Source organism: Hemibagrus wyckioides, linkage group LG21 (assembly GCF_019097595.1).
Source record: "Hemibagrus wyckioides isolate EC202008001 linkage group LG21, SWU_Hwy_1.0, whole genome shotgun sequence".
NCBI lineage: Eukaryota > Metazoa > Chordata > Actinopteri > Siluriformes > Bagridae > Hemibagrus > Hemibagrus wyckioides.
Window position 1 is genome coordinate 17887601 of NC_080730.1, and position 12772 is coordinate 17900372.

The 12772-nt window shown below is 39.3% G+C and overlaps 1 protein-coding gene across 1 annotated transcript; it reads left to right on the forward strand.

Annotated features, from left to right (window-relative positions):
• The first annotated feature begins 4789 nt into the window (after positions 1-4789).
• Positions 4790-5812, forward strand: rhol (rhodopsin, like). The gene has a single exon (XM_058372875.1). The coding sequence runs from the start codon at positions 4790-4792 to the stop codon at positions 5810-5812; it is 1023 nt and encodes a 340-aa protein (XP_058228858.1).
• The last annotated feature ends 6960 nt before the right edge of the window (positions 5813-12772 follow it).

Genomic DNA, 12772 nt, shown 5'->3' on the forward strand with positions numbered 1-12772 from the left:
TTCAATTCTGCTGAAAGTGAATACAATTCAAAAATAGAACATTTTCAACTCTCCTTACTTCAGCCTCTCCTCCAGTGGATAAAAACGAGGCATTTGGCATATCCTGCCCCCCCAACCGTTTTTCTGTGAAAGCCATTCACTCACTCTGTCGTCTGTCACGGTCTTGTGGATTTATTGTGGGAGATAAGAACCGGCTCCATCACCAAGTGTGGACACAGAACATGCCGGAAAAAATCCCACTGTCTTTACAGCAGACAGAATGAACCAAGCTGTTGAAGTTGTTATTATTATTATTCTTTTTAATGTAGTTTGCTTCTTATCTTGCTTGTGGAACAATGTCCAGGATTTTAGACGTGTTCCTATAAATAACGCTCCAGTTTCCTCCTTGTCTTGCATTTAGAGAGAGAGAGAGAGAGAGAGAGAGATATCTTTCAGGTTCAGTATAGTGGAAAATGTAGTGTATTATTATTATTATTATTATTTTAATTATTATTATTAGTTTCAAACCCTAAATTTTGACCACTGTCTAATCAATTAATGAATTCAATTTCTGCTCTGATTACAACATCGAATACCACGTGACACACTAAGCCTACTGTATCCTAGAACCCGATGGAGCTACCTAAAGCATTTCAATTAAAATAACTGTTAATGCCGTAAAGAACAAGACTGGGAGCATTAAGTACATTAACACACGTGACCTGCGATGAGGTTCGTAGCTGCTGAGGCACCGACTTTATTTACAAAGATTTACCAAAGATTTGAATTCAGTAGAATTGTTTTGGTTTTCCGTTATTTATTACTTCCTGTTTTGAGTGGAAGAAATTGTTGTTCTGAGAAATTTTTAAACCTTGATATAAGCAGACTGCTTCGGTTCACTTCTTTATAGCTAGCATATCATCGCTTGCCGTCTCTGTGGAGAAGAAGAGCAACAGCAGAACAAGGATAAACCTGTGGGCTCACACACGCCCCCTTCAGTGAGGCAGAGGTCCTGCTTCTTCAGTGCAGTTTTATATCAGATCAGCAAGACTAAATATCTTATACCTAGACGTGAAATGTATTCCATAGACTATGGAAACTGAGGATGTATAATAAGTGTCTACACACATTATATTGGTGACATACAGAAAGAGAGAGCAGCAAGCACATGGCAATTATACACTCAATCCAGTTTGTGAGGGATTGCACAGTCTGAGGTGAGGATAAACTCGTTGCTGCCTCGCATCACATCTGTTCTCCGTGTGTGAACAGGAAATACACAAATTCAGCCATTGTGACTGTGAAATGACATTCATAGAACAGATCAATGGATACATGTTAATATTGTCATTTGTTTTTTTACTTTTGATGACCGCAGGCTGCTGATTAACACACGTGTCTGTTCATGAGCAGGGAAAGCATGAGCATTATCAAAAACATTAACACACACACCATCCTGAGCAGTGAGAGGTGAAGTTAATAAGACTGATGATCTCCTCATCATGGCACCTGTTAGTGGTGGGTAGTCACGTGGGGAGCGAAGGCTTGACCATGTGATCCGATCCAACAGACGAGCTACTGTTGCTCAAATTGCTGAAGAAGTTAATGTTGGTTCTGATGGAAAGGGGTCAGAATACACAGTGCATGATGGTTCAGGGCTGTTTTGGCAGAAAAAGGGGGGCCAACACAATATTAGGCAGGTGGTCATAATGTTATGCCTTGTTGGTGTTAAATACTTGTACTTCTGAAAAGTGGTATTGATGCATCTCTAGATTTCTGTATGTTTAAAGTTAAGCACATCTGGGTACATTTGATTTGAATTATTCTGGCTATAATCGTCTTTTGAATTTAATGGACAGGGTTGAATAACAAAATCCAAGTATTTAATTATCTCTGTACAGATTTCACTGAGCAAATGGAATAAAAACCCTAATTAAACTTAAAACAATCGAAAAAAAAATAATGATTGTTCAGAAGAACGCTACATTAAGTTCATCTGCGTCTTACCCTAACACATCCCCTTAGTAAAGATCAGACTCCGAGTGTAATCCTAATGACTCTGCTGGAACACAGGTTTCACGCTGACTGATAAGTTCACCATGTTCCACAGCAAACAAAAAAAACTTTCCTGTTTTTAGCAGTGGAGGATTGTTTGGTCCTGTGTGAAAATGAAAACAAAGCTCAGTGAAGTCTAGTCAGAACGTGACAGCGCTGGATGATGCAACTTAGGAATGTTTGCTCAAAATCATTTGGCTGGATGTGTTTTTTTTCTTAAACCACATGTCAGAGTGGGTGTGTAGCTCGGGGCATGACGGCAGCAGATGTGCGTATCAGTGTTCGTTGCTCTTACTGTCAAACTCTCAGGCTAGTAAAGTCTTGTGTGAAGGTCTAACGATTCTCAAAGCGAAGGGAAAAAAACAAAACCCTGCAGCGATATTTTATTAACGCATGTCTGTAGGTAGTCTTGATCACTTCCTGTTTCCTGTTGAGTGAAAACTGAATGGAGGAAAAGGTGCCAATCAGATTTAATACTGATATGGTATTATTATTATTTTTTTCCCTCAAGACCTTCAAATTAATCAGTGGAGACAGGAAGTCAATTATAAATGCTATGTTTTTATTTCTGTGCAGCTGCTGGAATTGTTTAAAAGAAATATTAGCATTGTGGGGCTTCTACTTCGTCTGAATTTCTGGAATAAAGACATTTTTGTAACATTCATCAACATCATGAGAGTCAGAAAATAGGTTAGTGTTCTGAGGAAGCCATGTTAGCGTGTGCTTGCTGTCCAGAAGGAATTTTATTGATAATAATAATAATAATAATAATAAACGTAGATGATTGAACAGGTGACTGATGATGGACAAAATATTTGTAGCAACCAAAATGTTATAGTTTCCATGACTCTAATGGCTAAAACGTGGCAGTTATGTGTCGTGATTAGCTAATTAATACGAGATTAATATATTAAGATTGAATACAGATCAAACACATTAAAGAAAATCATGGGGGAAGGAACATCTTTTATTTTTTTAGGTCCTTGGCCAAAATTTTAGCAAATATATTATTCACGTTTAGGAAACATCTTTATTTTCTCTAGATGTTTTTAATCATGAAGCATCTGTATGTTGTCTAGCAGCAGAGTTATGTTATAAAATGATTATTTGTAATCTATACACAGATTAATTCTCCTACTGAAACATTTTAATTCAGCCGACATGTAACGCAGCAGGATTCGGACACTCTGTGTATGACTGGGGAAAATGAAGCGCCTTCCTCTTTCAGGCAGTCAGCAGGAAGTCGTCGTATCCATGGCACTGTAACATGTATGAATCTCCACACTGTAATCTGTTTTATTTCAAATTCTCTTGAAGCAGACGTACACAAGCCCTGATTACAGTAATGCTACAGATAAACAACAGCGCATGTTTCACTCTGATTGATTTATTTGATGGAGGATTTGGTCTTTTTCCTGACACACAAACACATACCAAACTAAACCCAAGCTCAAGTCAGAATAAAACAAATCCCATAACATTAACGTAAACCCTGGGAGAAGATCAGGCTAATCCAGTGGACTAATCGACTCCGACTGCCACGCTCTGCTATATCTCAGTACATGCTGCTCTTCATCCGACCACATTAAACACGCCATATTTCACGTCACTGCTTGTGTCTGAAAAGCTTAGCTCAGTCTCTCTAGAACAAGAGCAATGAGAGAAACAAATATCTCTCTGTGAGACATGACAGCTCTGCTGTATCTCTCCGTGCTATTGAACCTGGAATCTTCAGTGAAGAGTAGACTCAGAGAGGCTCGAGACCACTTCAGAAGTTCAGCAGAGTTCCCAGATTAGCACATAAATCTACCTCAGTGCAAAGAGGGGGAGAGCAAGGATGAGTGAAGAACAGAACCGAGTTCCGTCTATAGTTTTTTTTCCTGGATTACTTTAGTTAGAATGTTATGATGTAAAAAAAAATGAAAGAAAAAAATAGTTGACTTTGAGGCTCTGCAACTCTGCACTCACAGATGTGGAGAAAATATCTGTCTGTCTATCTATCTGTCTGTCTGTCTGTCTATCTATCTGTCATTGAAGCAGTCGGTGTAAAACAAGACGTATTTATGCTTCATGTTGTCTGAGAGAGCCTGTAATACAGTGTGCTAACAGCAGAGGGCTCTTCTCAACTGCTTTTTCTCTCCACACATTTCTCAACCCTCACCCTGAGCGAACCCTATGATTTCTGTGGCTGCTGCTTTCTCAAGCGTCTGATCGATAGATACATGAGAGGCTATATTTATCAGCACGCCGCATCTCAGACACAAATATTTGACAGTCATCGATTGTGCATAAACAACTCTCTAAAGTTTAGACATAAATGTTGTTTGTGTGCGAGTTTTGATGGGACTTTGTGTAGTCTGGAGGTGGTTTTTGATACCACCGTGTGCCAAAAAAAGACAAAACACGAGATTGATGGGTCTGGTTTGATTTATTTTGTTTGTTTGTTTATCTGGGCAGTGAAACAATGTGGTTTGAGCATGCCATAAGGTGGCAGATGAGACACCATGATGAGACGCTCATAACAGAGTCAGTTAAGGTGCTGAAAGGTCTTAGCTTTATAGGAACAGACAGTTTATATCTCACGTGACCCACAGACTGGTATGAGCTCAGTAATGGATTAGCATTAACGTAGCCTGAATCCTATTCTGCTGACCAATCACGTATGCTAATCTGTCCTGTAGCATGTGTGTCCTCAGTCTCTGCCTGCTCACTACGAAGAGGCTACACAGGACTGTACCTAATCTAATCGTCCATCATGAACGGCACAGAGGGCCCTGATTTCTACATCCCAGTGTCCAACACCACTGGACTAGTCAGAAGCCCTCATGAGTATCCGCAATACTACCTGGCTGAGCCGTGGGTGTTCTCCTTCCTCACCATCTACATGTTTTTCCTTATCCTCATCGGTATTCCCGTCAACTTGTTCACACTATGCGTCACGGTCCTGCACAAGAATCTGCGCACACCGGTCTACTACATGCTGGTGAACATGACAATGGCTGACCTCATCGTCATCGTGGTCAGCTTTCCTTTCACCATGCATGCAGCCATGCATGGCTATTTTGTCCACGGACAGGTAGGATGCAACTTCGAAGGCTTCTTCACAGTCCATGGTACCCAGATCTCATTGTGGTCCTTGGTGGTCCTGGCCGTGGAGAGGTTCATGGTGTCCTGTAAACCCGACATCGACATTCGCTTCCGGCGGAAATTTATCGTTAAGGGCATTAGCTTCACTTGGCTTATGGCTTTCAGCTGCTCTTTGCCTCCTCTCTTTGAGTGGTCACGATATATCCCAGAGGGATTGCAGTGCTCATGCGGCGTTGATTACTACACCCTGAAGCCTGATCTCTTCAACGAGTCCTTCATCAACTACATGTTCACAGTGCACCTCGTCATCCCATTGACCGTCATCTCGCTGTGCTTTGGCCGACTGCTTTGCGTCGTAAATAATGACACCTTTAACAAAAACGAACGAGATGCCAACTGCTTGACGGTCCTCTTGACTCTGGGGTTCTTCATGTGCTGGCTGCCGTACGCTAGCTTTGGCTGGCACATCTTCTCAAACCAAGGTAGTGCCTTCAGTCCCTTCGCCATGACTTTGACCTCCTTCTTTGCCAAGAGTTCGGTGTTGTACAATCCCCTCATTTGCATTTACATGGACAAGCAGCTCCGTCAATGCATGGTCATCACGCTATGCCAAGGAAAAAACCCTTTTGCAGACAAGGTTGGAGCCTCTGCGTCCTCATCTGTCTCGTCCGGCTCAGCGGCTCCGGCATGAGCTAGGCGTCAAGCTCCCTGAGCATTTCAAGATTACAAAGATTTTACAGATCTGTGGACAGACAGGCAACTCTTTGATGTTCAGGTTACTTCCACACTAGTGCAGTTGCCTAAAACTTCAGTTGGATATCGACTTTTAAGATCTTTTATGTATATCAGCAGTTCTTAACCTTTTTCGAAGTGTGACCCACTTTTCAGAATGAAAATGTTTCATGACCCTACCACCACCACCCTTCCCCCACCTAGAATGTTAGATGAATAAAGTTTAATGTAATACAGCTTAAGAATTTTGGATTATTCAATCGCTGGGACAGCTGGATTTGGATAAAGGATGTGAGGCGGTCCAGTCATGGCTGAGTAGTGCTGAGGAAAAGGCGCAAACTATTTTCAACTATGAGCTCTGTGCTTGTTCTTGACATGAAGTCATTCCACGTCTAATCAGCAGTCCAGCTATGATGACTATAAGTCACAAATTGCTAAGCAGGTGTGATGTCTTGCAAGTAGCTGTTAACTCATTCCATATAAAAGTTTTCCCATGACTTCCTGCGGGGATCTGACCCCCAAGTTCTGAAGTTTGATGTATACTGTATGTTGGTTGGATCTCACAGGACAGAAGAGGAAAATGTTCAACTTGTTACTTATAACTCTGAACAAAACATGAAATTACAAAATAATACAGAAATGTTGATTTACGTATTAGTGTGTTAATGTTTAAAACGTCAGTCTACACTATTATTTGTCTTGACCCCTTGAGTCTATAATCAGTTCATAATCTGTTCCCAAGGTCATTTTGCATAAGGAGATGATGCTAATCAGGACCATCAGATCAGTCTGAATGCAGCTAAGACAAGACGTTAAATTAAATAAATCAAGCTCTTTGAAAGGATTTTGAATAAATGTAAAATATTTTAAGATATTTCCAGCTGAGTTATTGTTTAAGCTTCTAGTTTAGACTCTGTTTTTCTTTTAAATAGTAAACTGCTTGCAATATATATTATATTACAATAATATTTAATAGTGGCACATTTTACTGTTTGTATCGTTCTGCTTGTGTTCAGTCCATAAAATTCTAGCAATATTGAAAGTACACTCCAGCATTCCAGCTGTATCTTCTTTGGGAACTATTTGTCATTGGCCATATTACATCTGAAAAGTTATTTTATTATTAATTTCGTTTTTATAAAAGCAAAAACAGTCAAGCTGTTGTATTGAATATCAGCATAACAACATAACATGATAACGTTTAGAATAAGACCAACTGATTATACCAGAGCACAGATGAATTTTTGAAAACAGAAAACAGAAAGTGTTTCTTTTTCTATTTATTTATTTATTAGACAGCAGAGAACTAGCTGTTACTCAAATAATAGCTTTGTATTAATGCACTCATTCTAAAAGGTTAATGGTTTCCATAGTAACAACTCCTGCACAGTGACTCGTACAGTGAATTCTGGTCAATAATAATCTAACGGTAATAATAGAGAAACTAATAAAATGAATCTATATACACACAGTGGTGGGCCATCAGGGCCAGCAAGGCCTTCTCTGCTGACCTAAACAGCAGTGATCTGAATCACTGACTTGCATTTTAATATATTTAATTCCCAATAGTCTATTCTCTACATTTCATAGCTTTTCTCTTGGTTGTGCTGCTTCCAGTAGTGTATATTTATGATAAGAGTATTCATCCAATCATATTTCAGCCAGTGGCTGACATGTGTCGCCAGGGTGAAAGAAATGTGCCTTAAGGCCTTCAGAATCAATAGTGCAGGCACCCATACCTTAAAATAAGTGCCAATGAAATTGTTACCTTAACCAATCAGATTCCGAGTTGGGGTCACTGGGGCCATCTAGCAGGCATACAATTACGTCAGCAATTTCCCGTCCTTTGATTGGATAATTGGAGTAGTCAGAGGCAGCGACCCGCCCATATACATTGTTTCTATATTCGCTGTGTCTCATTTCGGATGCTGCGTCCTCTAGAGATTGCAGTTTGCTGCATACGGCATCAAGAATGTCTTTTTATGAGAAAAGTAACCGTAATAAAATTGACTATTCCTTGTGAGGTGTGAAATACTGTAGCATAATTTCTTTTTTACTTTGCTATTTAACGGTTGATTAGTATCTATTGCCGTGGCATCCAGGGGCGATTCTACAATTTTCATTTAAGGGTATAATTTCAATGAGGATATAATAGAAAAAATAAATAAATAAAATAAAGGTTTGACTAACAGGGTAGGATGGTACACTTTTTGCAGCATTCCACTGTATTGCATAGATGTGTATAACATTTCAGTACTGAACAAGCCAAATATGAGTCTTCCTGATCACACATACACACACACACACACACACACTTGTCCTCTGATCCTCGCTCTGCAACGTCGCGGTCTGCGGATTGAAGAACGCGCTGAAGGACGGGGAGGAGCCGAAGTCTGCCACCGTTTTCATATGAAATTTAAAGGGGACTGAGGCAATCACGAATTTGTGTACAGTTTATGGAGAATCGCAGAATTTTAGGAGGGCTGAGTAGAAAATGGCCTAGCGACGCACATGGTGGCGTCATGATGGTATGAGGTGGATTAATTCAGGAAGGAGACCAGTGAAGGCCTAGGTGTGAAATGCATGGCCCGCCACTGTATGTGTGTGTGTGTGTGTGTATATGTATGTATATGTATGTGTGTATATATATATATATATATATATATATATATATATATATATATATATATATATATATATATATATATATACACACACACACACACACTGAGGGAAAAAAATTTTGATCCCCTGCTGATTTTGTACGTTTGCCCACTGACAAAGAAATGATCAGTCTGTAATTTTAATGGTAGGTTTATCTGAACAGTGAGAGACAGAATAACAACAAAAAAATCCAGAAAAACACATTTCAAAAAAGTTATACATTGATTTGCATTTTATTGAGTGAAATAAGTATTTGACCCCTTTGCAAAACATGACTTAGTACTTGGTGGCAAACCCTTGTTGGCAATCACAGACATCAGACATTTCTTGTAGTTGGCCACCAGGTTTGCACACATCTCACATCTCAAGGAATTTGGGCCCACTCCTCTTTGCATCGACCACGACCCATTTTCAATGCCCTGACTGAGGGAAGGAGGTTCTCACTCAAGATTTGACAGTACATGGCTCTGTCCATCGTCCCTTTGATGCGGTGCGGTTGTCCTGTCCCCTTAGCACAAAAACACCCCCAAAGCATAATGTTTCCACCTCCATGTTTGACGGTGGGGATGGTCTTCTTGGAGTCATAGGCAGCATTCCTCCTCCTCCAAACACGGCGAGTTGAACCCTATGCCAAAGAGCTGGATTTTGGTCTCATTTGACCACAACACTTTCACCCAGTTCTCCTCTGAATCATTCAGATGTTTACTGGCAAACTTCAGATGAGCCTGTACATGTGCTTTCTTTAGCAGGGGGACCTTGCAGGCGCTACTGGATTTCAGTCTTCCACGGCATAGTGTGTTACCAATTGTTTTCTTGGTGACTATGGTCCCAGCTGCCTTGAGATCATTGACAAAATTCTCCAGTGTAATTCTGGGCTGATTCCTTGCCGTTCTCATGATCATTGAAACTCCATGAGGTGAGATCTTGCATGGAGCCCCAGAACGAGAAAGATTGACAGTCCTTTTGTGTTTCTTCCATTTGGGAATAATCGCACCAACTGTTGTCACCTTCTCACCAAGCTGCTTGGCGATGGTCTTGTAGCTCATTCCAGCCTTGTGTAGGTCTACAGTCTTGTCCCTGACATCCATGGACAGCTTTGGTCTTGGCCATGATTGAGAGTTTGGAATCTGATTGATTGCTTCCTTCTTTGGACAGGTGACTCTCCCCGAGTCCTACTGTAATCTCAGCTCATTACCTGTATAAAAGACACCTGGGAGCCAGAAATCTTTCTGATTGATAGGCTGATCAAATACTTATTTGACTCATTAAAATGCAAATCAATGTATAACTTTTCTGAAATGCGTTTTTCTGGATTTTTTTGTTGTTATTCTGCCTCTCACTGTTCAAATACACCTACCATTAAAATTACAGACCAATCATTCTTTGTCAGTGGGCAAACGTACAAAATCAGCAGGGGATCAAATAATTTTTGCCCTCACTGTATATGATATTATATATACACACATATATACACGCACACACATACATATACATATATATATATATATATATATATATATATATATATATATATATATATATATATACACACAGAGTTTCTATGAAAAATTGTTTAAATTCATGGAAGGAGTCTCCAGTGTCAGAAAGATGTACAGTACACTTTAGATTAATTAAAACATTAAACACGGTTATAAACAGATAAAAACTGTACAAATGGTTTCAAAGGGAGTTTTTCTGTGCACCTTGCCCTCTGGCTTGCTCATTGGGGATACATTTAAACTTAAAATGTATAATTTATATCCTAAATTTATAGCTGAGCTGTTTTGAGACAATGGCATTGCTAATGGGCTGTACAAATAAAATTGACAAAAAGATCAAAAAGAAAAGGCCAAGACACACTGGAACAGCACTGTACATTAAATGTTCCACATGATGAACTGGATATAATCAGCGTAATCATGTACTGAAGTTAAAACAGGTGTATAGACATGAATACTTTGTAGCTGTGATTTTCAATAATTTGCCTCTGATGAAAATCAACAATCATTTTGATAATAACGAAGAGGCCAAAACTCAGGTCAAGGAATTCAAGAAAAAAGGCTGCTGATTTCTTCCTCTATTTGTCATGGAAACTGCCAGATGATGTTGGGGTTGCCATGGCAACCTCGATGCCTCCCTGTTTTTCCTCTTCTAAAGCAGGGGAGCTTTAGCTTCCGTTAAGCTCGCGACTGATTTGGTTATTCGCTCAGCTCAGAACGAGTAAAGCGTAACAAAAATACGAAGTCTCGACTAAATCACTTTTTCAGCAGTGAAACCTGGATTTCAACACAAGCATATGTGTAACTCTATTCTGCTGTATTAAAAACAGTGTGGTGGAATTATAAGTGGTTAAAACTAATAATGTGGTGTGTTTATTATCTGCACCTTTAAAGGAGAGATAATAATGTATTATTTTGCTGCCTATCAGTAGAAGTATCTTGTAGTGTAAAGGTCTGGAGTTTTTTTTTTTTGACTGTCAGCTTTCACTGAACATAAAAATAAGGTTATTAAAGACAAACTTTTTATATTGTATTTTAAGCTCTGACCTGAAATTCGAATCTCGTACAGACTCGTATCATGCTAAATTAATCTTGTTTACCATTGCTAATCATTTTAACTCATTTACCAGATCCACTAGCCGTTCTCACAGACTATTTGTGCTGCCCAAGCTCAAAACAGGTATCTCTGACTGGCTCATTTTATAGAGCTCAGGCAGAAAAGCAAAAAGTGTTGTGGCAAGCCTAAAAGCCTTCACTTTGCTCCAGCTTTTATAAAAATCCTCTGAAAGGCACTTTATTCAGCATAGATCATACACTTGAGTGGTTCCTGAGCTGCTGTTTGTCACGGTGACAGTGTTGTAACAGTAATTCACAGTCAGAGTCGTTTCCGGGTGTCTGGCTGGATTCTGCAGGAAATTTGCACAAATATATACGTCAAACCTCGTCACACACCTTGGACATGAAAAGAGATGGAAAGGAATCAAAGACGAGAGGCAGCAGAGTCTGGTATCGTCAGTAAAAGGACAAACGATTCAGATTTGATGACATTTTAGCCATTTTTCTGCATAACAGGTGAAAGATTTATTTATTATTTGTTCCATTATTTGGAAGGAAGCTATTCATTTATACTGTCATGTGGTTTATACCCAATGTGGAATTTACATCATTACCCAGTAGCGAAGTGGTTTTAGATAGCAATTACAGATCAGTGGACAAACAATCGTGATTAGTGTGTTGTTTTTACCTGTTTTTTTCTGTCATGATCATATGAGATCTGTTAGAATCCCATGGGCAGGATCCAGGTGTTGTTTAAAAGCAGGACAATAACAGCACAGGCTTTAAGAAATACAAATTTTTTTGAGCTAACACCAATGTGTCATACATCACATACAAATAACACCTCTCTGTACCTAGAAAAGGACACACACAAAAAAACTCATTTCCTCTTATTCATTTCCATCATAGTGGAAGTCTTAGGGAAGCTGTCAATCAAAAAAGACATTTTTTTGTAGAACAATAACAAAGTCAAATGTGTTTATAATGTAGCTATAAATATTCAATTCTTCCTTTCTGAGATTGGACTAGTTTTTCAGAGGAAAGAACTTGCGGCTTATGCTACCAGTCATTTTGTTGTAAGTAAACACATGCCATAAAACGGATGATGCAAGTCAGAATTTATTTGCATTGTATTATTCCAGCACTGGGTGAACGGGAATGTTGGGGAAAACTACACAAGAATGACGTTGGTACAACTTTCTGGTAGGGCTCTTGGGTCGACCTCATCCTCAGTCCTTTAATGTTGTAGATGTAGCTTAGCCACAAAGTCATGGATTCTGAATCGTTTCCTGATTAAATTCAGCAGCTGCCGTTAGACTTCCATTATAAGTCATTTTGAAGTAAACACACACTTGTTTTTTTCCCCTTCTTGTCAGCAGTCACCACCCACAGACTAGCGACAGACCCGAATACAAATACACTATTTGGAATGAATAGATAATGTTTTCTAAACAAAAACAAATATGCAGATATGAGGCACACTGTTTTTTTTTTGTTTTTTTTTAAATCAGGGCATCTGGTTGAGACTAAAGACGTGAAGTGAATCACGATGGACATGATCCCGTGGGATGCAGGAAATAAGATGTGTGCGAGTGGGATTTTTTATATTCATGTGGGCAAGCAGTCGAAAATACTGCAAAACTCAGCCAATTAAATTTTTTAGAATATATTATGGGTAGGTACAAACAAAATTACCAAAC